We start from the raw sequence: 19,186 nt of genomic DNA, 5'->3' as shown, positions 1-19,186 counted from the left end.
GCATTATGCAACTCTGAGCCACAACTCAGGAGAGCTACAGTCACATGGCGCCATAAAACATGAGGCCAAGCCCACTCGATGGCATTCCCAAGCCTTCTGAGGACTTTGTTACAATAGGCATGTTGTGGGGTAGAATCTATAGAGATTTAATGAGTTACTGTGGTAGGAGCGTCCATTTTCCCAGCACTTATCTGACTACATCATTCCCATTTCACTAGAGGATACTAAAGGATGAGAGACAGAGAGGGAGCCTATGCATTTTTTAACAAGATACACAAGCACAGAAACACAATGCAACTTGCTACTGAGATAACCCACACCCAGCAGTGCACTTAGTGAACAACAGACAGAAAGAATTACCGTAAATGTGTAATAGTTGTCTGTTGTAATTCAGTAAAGCCAACATTATAAGATTGCAACTTATAAGGCAACAAAATATAAAAAAGTGATACTGGGACACTTTCTTTCCTTAACTCCTTTCTATCTGATGAAGCTGGGATTTTACAGATTTCACCAACTCAAATTTAAGACTTCTTAAGACTGTTATGAATAAAATTTGTAACCTGTATCGTGGCAGAAATGCACAAGAGTGTCAAGCTTTTTCGCATCGCACTGGCTGGCAACAGAAGTGAGCAAAGATGAACGTCGTTCAGCCAACTGGTGATAATTTAAACTTAATGATAAAAGCAAAAAAGCTAGCTAGCTAGAAAGGATTTAGTTAGCAGTTATCTCAACCACCACGAGTCACAGAATGTAATAGAGATGTGCTTCTGTCTGACAGAAAAGACCCTAAAGAAAAATAAACTACAGAGATTATATGAGATTAAATAGTCCTGAAACAACATTTAAGATCTGCAATAAATGCATTTAAGGCCAACATACATATTTTCTAATGAATTTAAGACATTTTAAGGCCTTCATTTTAAATACATGAATTTAAGACTTTAAGGCTTTTGCAGACACTCTAAAGATAAAGCCAGAGCTTTGTTTATAAGGTTTATAGTTATCACAAACACAGCATGATGGCTTCCAAGTGAACACTATCACATACTGTAGCAGACATACTAGATTACCAACATGCCAGAGAGCAAAAAGGTAGAAAAATCCCAAACTGCAAATGCCAAGTAATGCTACAACTAGAAGCATCTGTCATCTTTCTGTTGCACTGCAAGCTGGTCCACTGTGAAAGCAAACATGAATCAGATGAGGAACAGCAGGAAGGGCTCAGAGTAGCTTGGGTCAAACAAGCAGACGGTCAGGAGCCAGATATGTTGTCTGCTTGATAAGTTTATGCAGTGTCGCACACAATGTTATTGGCTGCAGGCAGCGGAGTCGCTATCCCAGGGCTGGAGTGCAAAACCACAGTCTGCAGATAAATACTTATCCAAACTCATCCAATAATTCAGAACTTTTAACACTCAATAACGTAAGAGAAGTCCAGTTAATGATTTTGGAAAACTAGATAAATGTTTCAGTTTTCAGTTTCAGGCCTCAGGAAGATAATGAGACCCAATTAAACTGCGAGTCAATGGGTTTTAAAGAGAATCCATCTGTTCAAAATCATCTCATTATTTACCTTAGGTACCTCTTAGCTCCATACTGTATAGAGGAGACATGCATTTATTCAAATTACAATGTCTGTACGAGCCAGTGCCACCATGTCTGTGCAGTATGCACTGTCATCTCAAGACTGTGGGAACAACCAGAACAAAATGTCAAAAAAAAAAGAGCCCACTTCCACAGATATTCTGCAAGTTGAGATTTTCTGCTACTCTCGTTTAAATGCAGACATTACAGAATCCACTTAGCACCTGTCCACTCTCACGCTTCCTTTTTTAAAAACGGCAGAAACTATAGGTTTTCCACATTGGTGTGTCTTCAATTGTCCCAAATATCTCACCATCAGACCTTAAGCACAAGTTGGAAAGGGTAATAAGAGAAAAAGTAAACAATGTCAGAGAGAGCACAAGCTGCAGCACAGCTTTAGCCACATTCAGAGGGTTCTTCCTCATGTACTGGTCATTTTTGGTACTAGATATGTGGTTATGCAACAATAAATCATTCCAGCTTTACAATCCAAAGACCTATTTCTACCTTCAGTCTAGACAAACAAAAAGTCACTAATGTAACATGTTCACTGGAATACAATAAATAGTAATAATATAATGATAAATATTAGCTATAGAAAATGTGTCATTTTTAAAGAATCACCATTTTATTCATATTTTGGAAGTTTTAAAGTAAACACCACAAGAATTTTGCTCAAAGGAGGATGGAAACATTTTCTTAAAAAGGATAGTGATGATGTAAAAAAAATAAAACTAATAAACGCCAAGTTTCCAACCTAATGACAAGAAAAATTAATTTAAAAAAAGAATATTACTAGTACTTTTTGAGTAATTTTGTTTTGTTGCTATTGCTATTCTTCCAAGAAACAATTGAAAAACCATTTGAACGTGCATGTTATTATATGTTTAAAACATTAACTGGTTCTTTGTCATTTATAGCCAAAGTTATTAAGAGTTATTGTATGCGGTCTAAAAAGCCACATGTGGCTCCAGAGCCGCTGATAGTTGTAAAGCCCAACTTAAGACAGTTGCATTCGACATTCAATACCATATTTTGCTATATCTGTTACAATAACGTCAACAAAGAAAAAAAAATACACAAGATAAATCCTAATCTGCTCTGAACAGGCAAAATGTAGCAGCAATGCAACATAAGACAAACAAAGGAGAGCATTTTGAGTGTAAGAAACAGCTAAATCTCTGTGACTTAGTGATTATGTGGTAGTTTCTAAAGGAATTGGTGCACATGTTAGCATTGAAAGTATTTATTGAAACGGTTCATTGCTTGAGTTAGAAAGCCTCTTATGTTTCAGAAAAACTCTCTTTCTAGAAAATCGTTATAAGCTGAACTCCAGAAAGTTAGTCCTTTCAGCTGGAAATCCAACCACCATTTCAGACGGACGACTGCTTCCCAGACTGAAAAAAATCTGCCCTCACAATACATGAGGAGTACAGGCAAATGAGCACATGGCCGTGTGTGTATGGGTGTGTGTGTTTGTGTGTACAGGCATGTAGGGCAACAAGCCTTGGGATGAATCTGTTCCAGTCTCTTTCTCTTTTCCCCAACCAGCTGAGCCACGGCTGCCACATGCACTCTCCCTTGTATCCCCCACTACCTCTATCTATCTCTGTCTCTCACACACATCGACACACACACACAACACCCTGCGTCAAATCCCTTATGCCCGTTGTAGGAATGACAAATCCCTGCAGAGACCTGTTTCGCATTGCCCTGCCATTAAGGAGGCAGGCCTGGCTTAAGAGTGTCCTTTGCTGTGCTGGCCACATGACAATGATAAGAAACTATCCCTGAGTGAACCAAAGGGGCATTTTCATTAATCTCAAAAAAGAAGTGCCTGTAGATCAGTGAGAGACGATGGGAACCATTTTATTCCAGCAAAACTTCTAATGAAGGCGAAATAACAGCAGGTCTTCTTGAGGGAAGTCTACAATACAAGGAATTTGTAAGATATGCAGAAAACAGTCAAGATGGGAGGAATATGAACCTCATTCTGCTGATAAAACCTGCTTTTTTGTTCCAAAACATCAATCATAAGATAAGTCTGACATAAATCAGACAAAAAAGGAACACTGAATGTACATTTAAAACACATGCACATCACACTTCTTCATAAAACTGAAATTGGTCTTCAAAAAGACCCTCCATTTAAGAGTTCATTTTGACTTCAACTGAAACAGATATTAATGTGAAGGTCCAAGCGCTATAATTCAGTGATTATAGGAAAAGAGCAGCAGTCTTTTTAAGAACTGCCATGTGACTCAGATTATAGCCAGAGCATCTCTCCCTCCCACTCCTTCCTTTCTCCATTTCACCTCTCCAATAACCCCACCTCCCTCAGGAGAAGGCATTTTCTCTTTTCCCCTCCTTTTTTCACTTTATCTGCCGTCAACCTGCCCCCAGCTGTGTCTATGTGGCCCGGATATCCCTCCAGAGATGACAAGGATAAGCAGGTCAGATATCCTTGATAACGGTCACACTCCCAAATCCCCTCACAGTGCGAAAAAACGGACAGCTGGTTTCTCTTAACATTTACGATACTGGAAAGTGATATTTATTAAGAAGCTGAATTTGATGCCTAAAACCAGCTTTCAAGCTTCTTACGTCAACTAGTTGTTAACGTCAAGTCCATACGCTACATAAATGTGATGCTCTTCTTGTATGACTGCAAAAAAACTGAAGCCAATCTGAACACAGAGGCCTGAAAGCTGCTATCCTCTGTAACTAGCAAACCTTTAACAGACCTCAGAGCTAGCTCACACCTCTGAGGCGCACTGATAACTTTAAGTCAACTATCTATTTCCAAAGAGTTGTTTCCTCATGTGAGGATGACTATGTATTGGTGTGTGTATGTTTCTGGTGTGTTAATCTAAGATTGTCGGTCTGTAAAGCCCAATATGTGACGTTCCCTGCCCTGTATCAGATGTACTGCAGAAGTTCATTTGTACATTTAAAGATGCTTTATACAAATGCAGTTAAACATGGTGGATTCACAAAAGCTGTAGACCGTGTGTGATTTACAAACTTAAGGAATAATTTTCAGTCTACCATGTTAATCACTCGGAGCTGACAATAGGACGCTTAGGACCGAGAACAAAAACATCATCAGGAGTCTTTTTCTCTCTAGCACGCGGTTCTCTAATTGCCTTTCCCTCCTTCACTGATGTAAATGGAGATGTGTAATCATCAAAGCAAAATAGAGGCTGTTCTTGGCTCACTGTTCAACTCTAATTAATGCAACCTCCTGAATGCAAATGCTTCCTGCACTCGTTTCAGTCAAAACACAACCGGTGTAAAGGCCGTAGGGATCGCTGACACTCTGAGTTGCATTTCACTTTTGTGTGTATTCACAAGAGGAAGGTAGGAACGGCTGAAGGCTAGTCAAACAGAGCCGGCACAACACTTCATGTAATGAATGAAAATTGATGCAGACTAATTAGAGTTTTCAATTAGTCTGATGACATAAAAGAGACATTACTTACCTAAATATATACGAAAGTCTAATTAATGTCTAATAGAACATATTTAGAAAAGAATATAACAATAATTGGCACTTCTATTCGAGCAAAGATTTCCATTTAAATAACCACACACCTTTGTATAAATTGGAAAACGCAATGCTTGATTAATTTCGCCACAATTTGAAGGGAAACCTGTTTGTTATTCTGCACTGAGCATGATTTTCCTTCAAACACTTTTACTATGCAATCTTGTTTATAACTCTAACATTACTTTAAACATTAAATTAAAAGCTTGTAGAATGGTTTGAGAAACAACTCACATTGTTTCAGGGGCCTGGTTAAGAACTCTGCATCACTATCAGTCCAGCTAGAGTATAATATGTTTTAACAGGAGAAGTCATAACATATCAAAAAATTAAAGCTAAAAAAAACAAGAGTAAGAAAAAATGTTTTACTTACTTTTGCCAAGCGTTCACAACCATTTACAAAACATCATTCTAACCTTATGACACGCTGTCAGTATTTTGCAACAGTGTTGACTTCCAAGACATGAGGCCAAAACATGTACAAGTGTTACTCCTTTAACACTCCACTGTAACATTCTGTTACAGTTAATCATCAGCTATGGCTTTATAGGAAACAAATACCGATTCATCACTGTGTCTCATCAGTTGGGAGTCAAGAATGTTGCACTCCTAAGAATCGTTTGCTCAATACGCCAGGATTTTAAAAACTGCATAGGATGTCAGGTATTAATGGTCACAGTTACATGCTGGCTCTGAAGTCAGTTTCATTCAGTTTTGTATCAATCAGAAGAGTTATGTGACACTTCAGAGCCACTGTACATGAAAATGTCGTTATCCACAATACCTTAGTATCCACCTATTGGATTAAAAAAAAAATAAAATAATACCACTACTTTTCAAACACCAACAGAAATTGTTAGCCAACAACTACACTACTGGCCCCTTGTCCGTGACGCCAAGCATGCAAAAGTTCCACTCTGCCAAGACGGACGTAAAAACATATGCGTGCATTAATTCCTGTGAACAGAGTTGATAGTCTAATCAATCTTTTATTTAGTTGAATTCACTGTATATATTGTTATAGAGTGCTGCATGATCAGCTGCACAAACAGACAAGGATGCAAAAGTAACTTGTCATTTTATCGTAAACCTTTTGATGAGGAATGAAGACGGCGATCGATAGAAGTCATCAATTGTGAGGTCTGGCAGCCCTCGGTGCAGCAAACACTTTTTATAAGGTATGAAAATTGATGCTCATATACTTTATAAGTTAGTAAGTTTAGTAAAAAGCAGTTAAATATTGCATTATGAAGAAAGTACATGTCAAATTATTAATAACCATGAAGAAAATGCTCCACCATCACCCAGCCTACCAAGTATGAAAAAAAACTGTAATATTCAATCCGCTCCAGTGTAACAGGAAACACCATTTCTGACATAGTGATATAAATTGTGTGGCGTTAATTCAGGCAAAGTCAGCAATTTGATCAAATCAACAAACATCAGGAGGGAGAAGGTATGGGTCAGTTTCTCAGGTAGCTATTTCCAACTTTTGTACATACTGCCGTCTATGAGCCCCAACTGTGTGCTACTTCCAGACACAAATTTGTCACTCTGTTCAATACTACCATCCCTTACTTCCACTGTCCATCATGGTGTCTCAATCTGCCTAGGTGACACAGTTGCAAAGGATCTGCTTGCAATAGCTTTTGGTAAAACTATCTCAGAATTAGAAAACCTGCTGCTCTGCTTATCTAATTTTCAAAAGTCTGTGTGTTGTGAATCTTTTACTTTAGCGGAATTCATCAAAAACACCACAACAAGGCTGGAGCAACGAATTCACAGAAAAGTGGTGATAAATTAACAAAGAAAGAATGGACAAACGTTAAAGATGCAGTGATTTCGGCTCTAGCACGTCATGTTTTGTGTTATGTTTCAACTACATGAAGACATAAAAGTTAAATTGTTGCACACTCATTGTCTGATGGCCACATACTGTGAATACAACCAATAGTGCAATATTTTCATCTGCAACAACAGACTTTTTGTTTCATTAAAACAAAACAAAAAATGTATGCTGCACAATATGTAGTTAGTCTACAAAGGCCTTGGGTGTGCAGATCAATAGACGGGAAGCTTGTTAAATGACTTAATTTATTACATTTTCATTTATTGATTTGATATTCAGTTGTTTTGCCACATCAAAATTGTGGCAAAACAACTGAATATTACCTAATATTTTATAATTAAATTGCTAATGATGTTCACAAGTAGTAATGAAAGGTTAACACAAAATGTGGAAAATGTAAATCAGCCCCATCAATTAAACATAAATAAATAAATAAGTTATACATCTATCAATAAAAAACTTTTTTTCCTTTTTTTTTTTTTAACTATTCCACTGGCAACAACTGTTACTTCAGGCCATTAGGAATCAGACAAAGCGATCTGTTTATGTCTGGAACAAAATTACAGCACTCATTAATCTAACAACTGCACTTATGAGGCAGGAAACACTTTGTTCAAAAACCTGAAGAAAAATTTTGTCTCTAAAGTGTGAGGTTTCTTTTTATATCAACTTATTACAAAAGAAATGTTTGTTTTCTTATTTATATAAAGAAGTATTTATCATGAAGCAAAGTGTGTTATGCAATTACTGACTACTGCATTCAAGGAATTAGAGAACGACCTGAATTTCAGGAAACATGACGTTAAACAGCAATCAAAAACACAAGGAGTAGATACCAAAATCATAAGTACAAGAAGATTGAAACCAGTGGAAATGTTGGCCGTTGGAGGCTGGTTACCAGCAGGACCGGTAGTGCAATAGTAAGTCTTATATGAAGGTGTGACCCAGCCATCATGTACAGCACAGTAACGTCATCAGTTGACATGATGCAGCTGGTTTCGTCTAACTGGAGCAACCGCCCAAACCTGAATTTCACTCCTGCTGTGGGACAAACAATTCACATTCCATACTTGTCAAAGTGAAAAAAGAAGGTGTGGGAAACCCAAAAAGGAAAAAAAAAAAAAAACTGAAACTCTGTCTAATTAGTCCAGTTTTTAAAAAGTACTTTCAAGCTTTTAAGGAGAACCAAACTCTCCGCCCCATTTCTGGGTTGTTTTAGGACAAAAAAGTAGAAAATAAAAATAAAAATAAAAAACAGGCTAAAATGTATTTGGGAATGTAGCTGACTCCAATCAAAAAGGTAAGTTCTTGAAACCTCAAGCGGACCTGTTTGGTAATTCTGTGAAGATGTCTTATCAATGAGTTATTATGCATGCTATTTTAGGAGATACTAAAAGATGAGCAAGTCATCATGTACACTTTCTAGGGCTTTTAAAACTCATTGAGTCAGCAAATATAACGGAAAGCTCTGACAGGCAAGTCAAATGTGATTAATGCTGGACGTTCAGGCAGGACAGATTTAGCTTTGTGTTGGTTTCATCACCTTAAAGATCATCAATTAAAACTTGGGGAGAAAAAAAAGTCCATCAGACAGTGCAGTCACTCGTATGTAATAAAGAGGGTCTCACCGCAGCAGTTTATTTTTCAGATTTATGAGGATTTCCCCCCACCACCACTTTAATAAAACCAGGATCCCATGTATCAACAGGTGGCTTTACTGAGACCAGCTCTAAACATAGCAGGACTGCTCAATATCAGCTGCAACCAGTAAAAAAAATGATTTACTTTCGAAAACTAGACGCAGCACACCCAGTTGTAGTACAAGTTGACAGTAGGCGTTCACTTCAAAATAAAACCGAAGCACAAAAAACCAGCACAAAAACGCCGCTAGCGTTCCCCATATTACATTACCACAAGCAGCAGTGTAAAAGTTATCCTCTTAATGTACAGTTAAACCGCATGTCCCTCATTGCAGCTTTTACAAGGCCGTCCGGCACATTATATTGTATTACATAAGCCAGCAGCATATCGTTGAGAGTTGGGTTTGTGTCCGGCCAGGTACCCACCTTATTTGAAGCTTTGGAGGACATTTTCCTCTGCTATTCCGCCTCAACAGCAGCAGGGTTAAAGTTGTTCCCGACGCTTGTTTTGGGTAATCGTTTGGGTTATTATCGCTGTTTTGTCCCCCCCCCCGATTTCCAGCGTAATTTTTGCCCAGCAGCTGCCGCCACGCCGGGCTGCGTTGTTATTTTATTTTATCCGGGACGACGGGAAACATGTCACGAAAAACCGTGCGGGAAGTCCAAAGTTCATTATCTTATCTTCGCCGCCTGTGACGCCAACCTTGGTCCAGCTGGGAATGGTATCATGGGAGAAAGTCGGGTAGAAAGAAAAAAAATATATAAAAAAAAAAAACCAAGACGGATAAGCCCTCCTCGTTGTGGCGTTCCGCGGCTAACCTCTGGATGAAAAGTTGTGGAGAGTAGGCATCAGTGGGACAGTATGCTGCAATGGCTACGGCAGGCTGAGGAAACCTCTCCCCCCTCCTGCTCTTGGCTCTGTCATCAACGGCCGTGTCGTGTGTGTGCGGAGCAAACCATTCCACAGGAAAAAGGGGTCAGAAACTAAACAGAAACCCCAACGAATCGTCCATTCACGACAATTTAGATTGCGTCAAGAATTTCCGTCACTAAATATAACTCTCCTGAGAGCAAGTTATCCATGAAGTTATTAAATAATTTCCTTGATAGCTACTGGAAATCGCCGGGACGGAAAAGTCCCCCCCCCTCCTCCCCCTCTGTAGTTTCTGTGGATAAACAGCCTGGGATACAATGAGGAGAAGCGACACTGCTGTCCCTGTTGATGCTGAATGCTCACTTTCCCTGGGAGACGACGTGCAACGTTCATTACTAAAAGGAGAACAGTGCAGGAGTGGATCAGAGAAATGTTCACACGTGTGGTCAAATGATTCCCACTCACAATGTTGGGACACTAAAAACAAAATCAAAAGAGAACTTCAAGAGTGTTTTTTATGTTGTTGTCACGTCTTTGGGAAGATGAGGAAGAAATGCTGTATTTAAATTGTTTTTTTTTTCTTATTAATGGCGCTCCGGTCAGCAAAAGAACTAGCCTCTCACTACCACATATAACCAAAACACATACACTCCCCCAACAATTATTCTGCATAAAACACAACTTATGATGCGACCTAATAAACTTGGTTCACTTGTTGACCTTATCATATTAACAAGTACTATTTAAAAAAAAAAAGATATGTTTAACATAGGACTATTCAGTTCAGGTTTGGTAATTTAAGTAGTTTAAATTTTGTACTTGATGATCAAAAAAGTTAAGATTCTATAAAGTAGTTCATAGTCATTTAATTTAGCTCCAGACCTGAAGACTGTCAGCATCCTTATTTGAACAATGATACCCACTCTGTTAAAGAGGTGATGAAAATGAAGGATAGGAATTTTGTTGACTGATGTTCTTTTTTAGTCAAAGTGGCACCCCCCTACACTATACCTCCCTGGATGGTGAGCCATAGTACCCATTAGAAAAAAAAACAAAAAAAAACCCCGCCAAAGGTATTAAGGACACACAAATGCACTGCTTCCTTGTGCGACATCATAAAAAACATTTTTTAAAAGTCAGGCAAAATAAGGAGAGATTTCTAGACTGCCACAAGTATGGATCATCCTTTACAATTTAGGACAAAGACTATTTCTGTGTTCAAGAGTTAAACATGTCTTGGTGTGAAATACATATCAACCTCTGGAACAAAAGCAGACCTATACAGCAGGGCCGCCTGCTGTACAGGCAGGATCCCTTGGCGATCCCACTGGCACTCTAAATATTTGAGTACAAAATCATAGCTCATAATGTTTTAAGATATGTTTTTAAAGAATATGCATAGTGAGCTAAGAAGGCTCGTTGCATAAGGTATAATTCAGACAATGCCTATGTCCCTCTTCTTCTGAACAATCACAAAATAAGTTTGTTTAAAATACATTTTTCAAAACTACAAAGAAAAGTAAAAGCCAAACTTGTGGTTGATAAGTTACCTCACAGGAAACCACATAAGCCATTCTGTTAAGTTCCTATTACTTCCTAAACCAGTCCCCACCCACAGGATGCAAGTCTCATATTGCATTGTTTCACAGTTTGTTTCTAGCAAAGCTCATGTGCATTATAGGACAACAAGATCAACACAAAATGTTAAACTTTTAAAATTTCTGCAGTTACAGTAATTGAGAGCATATAAACCCACAGACACACCCTGTCTTTTCCAAACAAACCGAGCAATCGCATTCCCCAGATCTCACTCCCCCTAATGATCACTTCCTCTGTTTCTTTTCTCCTCAGGAGTGGAGGAGGGCTTGGTAGCAGTGTAGGTGGTCTATAAGGAGTTAATTCCCACCAGGCGTAATCCTACAAGGCAAAAATACCACGAGTGTGGAGCAGCAGACATGCCTTGAAGGTGAAAAGTAAAGGATGACCTCTGCGAAGGCTTGTTAAAGCCGAGAAGAGGATCAAGACGGAAGAACTCTAAGCCCCCTTACTTAATCAGGTAAACACACAAAATGTATAGAAAAACCAACAAAAGATTTTCCATGAGGGATCACCACAATTTCCTGAGAAAGGTCATTACCCAAATGCATATATACCACACATTAAACACACAAAATATAGGATCTACAAAAATAATACATACTAAAATTGACGCAAGCCTCTCACTCCGTCTGAAAGTTCTCAGACGCCTCTCAGGATCGAGAAGTGCTGACAGAAGAATGTTTAGCATAGTTAAAACTCTTAAATGCCCTTAAAATAATATCCAACCAAACATCAAAGGTCCGGAGCTTGAAAGTGGTCACGATCAAATTTAAAGTGACAAGAGTAACATCCTCCCTCTGCTGGTCACTGCTTCCTCTTCATCCACTACGGTGACGGCAGCTCAGATGTTCTTACAGACAGAAACAAGACATTTGTGACACTCCACCGTGATCAAAGCTATCCTCTTTACTTGCATCCTTGCTCTCATGTCTCTCTCTCTCCCTTTTATTTATTTCACAAACACAAGCACATATGCGGAGAAGGCTCTTCTGGACAACAGGCGGCTTTCAAAGCTCAGGTGCTTTCATGGAAGAGCAGGCACATGGAAACAAAGCCGAACATGCAGGCCCACGCTGACTGGAACGCATCACAAGGTTCACTCAACCCAGCTTCTCCTGCAGCAAAAAGGCTAATGTAGAGTGAAACAGACTTGGGGAAAAAAAACAACTAAAGCTGCTGACCGTTGATGCACAAAGAAGCACTCACATGACACAAAAACGAAGCTGATGCGACGACCGAGATGCGAGGCAGGACTGCCAAGCAGATGTTGTTTCCATGTTTTCTTTTGTCCCGTGTTAAGAGGCTTCAGAGAACATGGATGATCCCTCCTCTGTCCTTTTGACGCAGAAACTAAATAATATGAACCGTCTGGTCCCCCAAAAGCACCCAAAGTTTTCAGTCTAAACTGTGTAAAAGTTATTCATAATGCAGGTTTTAAAGCAATTGAAAGGTAAGAGTTGTTTACAGAAGTAGATTTCAGCAAAATGAATTAATTTCGGCTTATTATCTTGAGACACAATTCTATCAAATGTTGATTAAATATAAGTAAACAGTTTACTGTATGAAAATATGAATTCCTTAATAAAGTATTTCAATGTGACCATGATAAACCTATTTTCCAAGAGTAACCTATCCAAGACACCAGCTTTAAACATACAAGGCCAAAATACAAAATAAAATACAAAAATACATAAACAGGAAATATCACATAGTGTTAAACATTAGGGCAGTACATGAGTCAAGTAAGCAGATGTCTTTGTACTTTAAGATTGACTTGAATTGATTCAAGGCTGTAAGAAATGATGTTGATTTTATGAGGGATCATAATTTGTCATATTTTGTAAGAGTTACCTCCCCCGAATACAGTCAGAATCACAATCAGTAGAAATAGACTGTAGGCTTAAATAAAACCAACACAAAATCTCCAGTTAAATAAATAATGTTCAAAATTTAAATATTAGATTTTTTTTCCATTGCTTGTCAAAATAGAAAACTAACAAAACATAAATGGCTCTTCTATGATTGACATGACTAATTAAATTAAAATTCAAAAAATATTTTATTGATCCCAAGAGGAAATTAAATTTGATTGCAACTCCTACTATGCCATTTTCTTCAAAGAGTTGTTGTAGAAGCTGATGGCTGTTGGCAGAAAGGATCTCTTTGGCAGGTATGAAATGGAAGTAGGTCAGAACAAAATGGGAATAACAGGGTACAAACTGTGGGTATGAATAGAAGAAGGTGCACAGTGGCCAAGACCCATTCATAATACAGCAAGCTATTTAACAATCAGTCGCTAAGGAACTGAAACCTGCTGCCTATTTCTTCTTTTATGCTCACTGTTTGTTATATTTGTGAATTAAACTAAAATTTGCATGTGTTTAAGTCCTTTAGAGGAAAATTGGAATTAGCTGATCTGAACTCAAAAAAAAAAACGAAAAAAAAAAAAAACATGAAATCGGTTTGGGCCACTGATCACTGATAAAAACAGCCGGGGCATTCAAAACATACAGTATATAGACAACAGTCTAGCTCTTTTAATTACAACACTAAGTCTTATGTTGTATTTCAAAGTTTTAGATTGACTGGGGACCTATCCTGTCTGTTGCCAAATGACAGCTGGAGGCAGGACAAAAAATATCAAATATCTAAGAAATGAAAATGGTACAGGTTTAAAGATTAGATAATAAAGGAATTAAATAACTTCTTAAAATATATTAATTCCACTTCAAAGCATCAGCGATTGTTGCTGAATCTAGGCTAAAAATAAATGTAAAAAGATAAGATTGTTCTGAATAAAACTAGAAATTATTCAAACAACAGCATAAGGAAGAGGAGAAAATTAGATTTTCATCTTGCCTAAAACAAACATGACCTACAGAGCTACATAAGACCTGTTCATAAGAAAGCCTCTCAGGTGGTCTTCTACTTCAAATGTCTACTGTTTCTATTCACATAGGCTCATCAATCACAGCCTGACATGGCAGTAAAATCCCATCTGTTTCCACTGGCACAGGACAGATAGGAAAAAAAAAACAAAATGCTGCTTCTACTTAACATATTAACTGATATGAGCAACCTGAGCTAAAAGTAGAAGCGGCTGAGCTGAAATCTCTGTCATTCATATTCTTAAATTTACTGTCCTCTGCAGAAGAAATGTAAGCTAGTGTGAGAAGAGTCTGAAGTGCTGTTATTTTGAGCGACACTTAGCTTCACATAGTTGTAGTGATAAAGAGGAGGGGGGAAAAAGCTTTGAGTGTACTAAATTTACCACGACGTCTCGCTCACAGATAGAAGTGAATCTGGATGCCTTAAGTCTTCTGAAGATGCAGTTGGCGAAGTAAGAAAAAATCTTAAGTATCTTATGTTTTACGTTTGTTCGTCCCATAAGAGAAGTGCCCTTTTTTTCCATTTTTTTAAAGCTGGAAAAATGAAACTGCTGCAGTGAACCCGATTGAACTTCCCTCTGCTTCTTAGTGATACCTTTATAACAGCAGCTGCAGCGCATCATAACAGATGGCTTAGTAAAGGTTTAATGCAGCTTGATATTCTTCCTCTAAATCAATATGAATGCTAAGAAACATGTGTTTGTGTATTGAGATTGATGCCCTGTAACCTTGAATATGCTGTAAATGTAAAGGGGAAAAAAACGGGCCATTGCATCATGCTCTCCTGTCGTGTGACAAGTCCAATGTTTGGTGCAGAACGAGGCTGTAAATTGAAAAACATACGTCAAATCCCAAGGTAAAATCCACGACACACTCAGCTCAGTGTGCTGTGTATATGCGTGGGTGTTCGTGCATGTGTGCGTGTGTATGAGGGAGGGCGAACAGGGGAGAGGTTTGGCAGTAAATACCTCATGAACAACAATTCAACCTTTTCCCTTAATTGTTCCAGCAGCATACAAAGCAAATGCAACTTAAGTAGCATTTGGTTGCCAACCCAGTGCTATTTGTTTTAAAAAAATAAAAGTATTACAATATATCTTAACTGTGCCAGCAAGTACAGGCTGTACTCCAAACTTTCTTGTTTTTGTATGTGCTACATTTGTTGGATTTAAAGTGTTTCTAAATTTATGACAAGCAAAACTGTGACTCTCAACACACAGAAATGGACAATTGTTTCATAAAATAACATACAAATGTAAGGAAATAAAAAAAATGAAAAAAATTTGTCTCAGTAATTTGTTATTGCCCATTCACATCTAGGTGCATAAAAGTGACAGATCTGAGCATGAACTTGCTGACATAGTATGGGAGGTTTCCAACTCGCTGGCATAGCTGCATATGCAGGCAACTCAGCAATTTGGTGACAGAGTGAGAATAAGTAATGATGTGAATTTTAATGGAAAATATGAACAGGTGCAGAATTGTAATTTGTTTAGTATGGCTTTTGATGCAACAAAAACCAAAAACTTTAATTTGTGTCAAAGATATGTCGTTAGTGAAAAAGTACCCAGCCTCACACAAACATGCTGGTTACTACATGTCACCATTGTTAGACTAAAGAGAGTTTAAATAAAGGTTCAGCTGTCTGGCTGGAAGAATAGTGAATATTTAGACTGCAATAAGAGTGCAATAGCAGAATCAACACTTTGCTAATTCACTGATGGTTAACATTGTTTTAACTATCAGTTAGGAGCATTATAAAAAGAAAGAGAAATCTAGCATTAGTTGCCATTGGCAGATGTAAAAATGTCTAATAGGTTTGCTGTTTCAAGCGTCTGTCTCTTAAAGCAAACAATGACTGTAGTGTTATAGCTGGCGGTTCCAGTCGAGGGGCTGGTCAAATCTGAATCAGATAATCTAGAGGAATTGAAGCACTTCTCTGCACAGTCCAAGACCAACATATTGCCTTTTTCTCCAAAATTTACAAAACACAGCAGGCAGGAGACCATACCTAAGAGTCATTAGCAAAAAGCTATAAAAAAAATCGCTGGCAACTTCTTCAAATGTGAAATTGTCTTGACCCCAAACATCACACATGCACACACTTTGCTCTGCAGCAAACACAGCAGTTAGTTTAGAGATTGTTGCACCAGGCCATAAAAATCAGATGTTTTTATTTGTGTAACTTTAAGAGAGAATGTTCCTTTGACCTTCAATATCCAAACCTTTAACTTTGTAGTTTTTTTCTATTTAATCTAAAGATCTGAATCCTCTTGAAGAAATATAAAATTTACTCCTGATTGGTTAAAGTTGGTTTGAATCATATGCAGCCAGACAAAAAAAAGATCTGTTACATGCTTAAAAGAGCACAAAAACATTCAGGACATACAGGACACCTTTTTCCCCATTAAAAACAACTTAAACTTTTTAAAATCTATTCTTCTTTTTTAATTTCTTCTTCTTACTACTACTATTTTTGACTCCCCACATTGTCTGGATGTATTCATTTTCTAAATTTTTTGAGACAAGGACTGGGGCAACATTTATGTCACATGGTGTGAATCCTTAGTTTAGTGATCTGAACTAAGGATTCACAGGCTACACAACAGCTGCAGTGTTGACAGAAGGCAGCAGGCAGTAAAATGCAGTTCGACACATATTTTAAGTGGCATGTAATTGGTTTTAAAGGCAAGAGCAAAGATTTATGAGTCTAACACATGAAGCAACTGTAGGTTTTATGTTGTCATGCTGTGGGAAAACAATTAATTCCTGTCAGAGTTAAAAGTTTGCGCCACAGTGCAGACACACATCTTATCCTAAAACTATCGAAAACTGGCATTATCTTTTTTCTTCCCATCTGCATCAATGTACATATTTCCTGACAAGTAAACCGAGAAAATGAAGCAATAATTTTTGAACAGTTTTTGAAGGAAAACTCTGCCAATCTGCGGAACCAATGAGATTTCAGTTATTCAGTGCCAGATGATTTATTTTCAGTGTCATCTCACAATGAGCTTTTCTACAAAAGTGAACAAATCAACACAAACTGATTCACTTTTAGTTAAAATTAAAAAATTTTCCCCCCTAATGCCATCAAAACAAAAGAAATCCTCAACAGCCTTTCCATGTGAGCTGCAGCACTGTGTTGAATGTAAACAATGCACTGAGATCAGCCATGTTATCAGATCTGTCTGCATGGCCAAGCAGAGTTCCTATGCAAGACACACACACAATCACACCCATTGACTTGCCATATGACTGTAGGGAGAAGCTTGGTTATTATTCTCCTTTAAAGTTGCAGTAAGTAACTTTTCTAGACAATATGATTGTTACATATGTATTAAAACTGTCACTATGACATGACAGGAAAAAACTGTTGTTTTTCTCAAAGTGATCAAACTTTCTGTAAGTACACTCTGACATCCTCATGTAGATTAGAGATTAACGTTCTCTGATATATAGAAAGAATGAAATGAGTCTGCATATATCTTTGTGACTGATAATCAACAGAACAGAACAGATAAAAACAGAAACATGTAAAGTGTGGTCCTGTAAACAAACTATAAGATATCCAAATTTACAATGAAAAGAAAAAAAAAGTTTTTCTTCACAACTTTTTTTTACATTTATGTCATGCCTGGCAAGATGTAAGAATTTACTACAAAAGGCAAAAAATGACAAATAATCACCGTTTTCAGAGACTAGTCTTTTAGATTGTCAAATAAATTGAGTGATAACTTTCTCTGAGAAAATATGTAAAACCTAAAAGAAAAAAAGAAAGAAATAAAACATACAAACAAAACCACTGAGAAAATGTTAACCATTAAGAAGAAATCCTTCAGTGTGGGACTGATATCAGTAAATCAATCTGCCAGGAATTGGTACATCAAAGAAGTAACACAAGGCATAAGCAGCGACATCACTAATTATTAAAGTAATAATATTATCAGACAGTTTCTGGAGAACCTGACATTAAAAACTTTTAAGGGCACATAATGGACTCTGACAGGGTGAAATTTTGAATGTGAATAAATCTGTGACATCAATCAAATATTGGAACCAGTGGGTATGTCAGGGGCAAAAAACTTGACACCTCTCCTTATTAACTTCAAGTGATGGTGATGCTGTGCTAAGTGTCTATAGACAACCCCTGCATCAGCTAACCTTCTCTCGCTGTTTTGATTGACTGTCAGACACTCAAAACCTTTACCAAGACCAGAAGCAAAAGTTATCCAAAATGCAAAGTTGTGGGAGGAAATAATTTGAAGTTTATTTGTGATACCAACTGAAAATTACGACTAACTGACCTGTAAGAGAACAAACAGGTAGATGAGAGCAGAGTCATTAAATAGGAAGGAAAATGAGACATGCCAGGGTAAGAAAAGGTAGAGAAAGACAAGAAAGAGTGCACAGAACAGAAGAAAAAAGAAATAGAAGAAAGTCAATAGGCTGAAGATGAAGGTCAGGATACCTGAGGAAAGGTGCCACCTTAGAAGAGAGCAACTTAATCACAGAGATAAGACAAACATAAGATGTCAGCAAAGACAATAGATATTGTTAGATAAGAAAACAGAGGCAAGTACAGAGCCAACCCAGACTAGGCTGCTCCTCAGTGAGGGAATGTTTCATGTGCAGTGAACTGGGCATCAGGCCTGAATAAAAGACAAACGCCCTCCTCTCCATGACTCCTCTCATGGTACTGCCTGTTACTGTTACATTCCAACAGTATGAAGCTGCTCACACGGTGCAAAGAAGTGGAAACAGAAGGAGCTTCTAGAGAAAAAGGCAAAGGAGAAGCTGAAGAAAACAAATTGAGCAATACCCATGAGCAAAGCAGGTAGCTGTAATTCTGTAAATTAAACTATTCCACTTCAAAGACAAAACATCACTGTGCAGCAAATCTGATTAAATGGTTCAATCATAATGAGGTACAGGAACTTATGTGAAGATCTTATCGGAGATGCTATCAGAAAACGACTTAATGAGTGAAAACACCTGATTCTGCTTTATCTTTAGCAGAGCTTTACAAACCTGGGGGTGATATACATGCATCCATGTTCATGTGCTGCTTAGTAGCTCATGGTCTGTAGGATTTAGGTGGAGAGGTTTTGGTTTTGTTCTTGCCTTGTTTTGTCCTGCTGCTTTGTTTTCTGCTTCACTTCACACTTGGTTTCATTTCCTAAAAGTACACCTGTTCTGTTT

General features: G+C 37.8%; 1 protein-coding gene across 10 annotated transcripts in view; it reads right to left on the bottom strand.

Moving 5' to 3' along the window:
* The window catches only part of LOC102216933 (tight junction protein ZO-1-like), a 161,248-nt gene that overhangs the window by 104,359 nt on the left and 37,703 nt on the right, over positions 1-19,186 (bottom strand). Inside the window, exon 1 of one of the 10 annotated variants that reach the window (XM_023332838.1) lies at positions 9,050-9,529. The exons of the other annotated variants lie outside the window; for them this stretch is intronic. Coding sequence (XP_023188606.1) covers positions 9,050-9,073 — 24 coding nt within the window. The 5' untranslated portion in view covers positions 9,074-9,529. Of the gene's footprint in view, positions 1-9,049; positions 9,530-19,186 lie in introns of those variants that run through there. 10 annotated transcript variants of the gene reach the window in all.

This window comes from Xiphophorus maculatus, chromosome 4 (genome assembly GCF_002775205.1).
Source record: "Xiphophorus maculatus strain JP 163 A chromosome 4, X_maculatus-5.0-male, whole genome shotgun sequence".
Lineage (NCBI taxonomy): Eukaryota > Metazoa > Chordata > Actinopteri > Cyprinodontiformes > Poeciliidae > Xiphophorus > Xiphophorus maculatus.
This window is presented reverse-complemented; position numbering and strand designations above follow the sequence as displayed.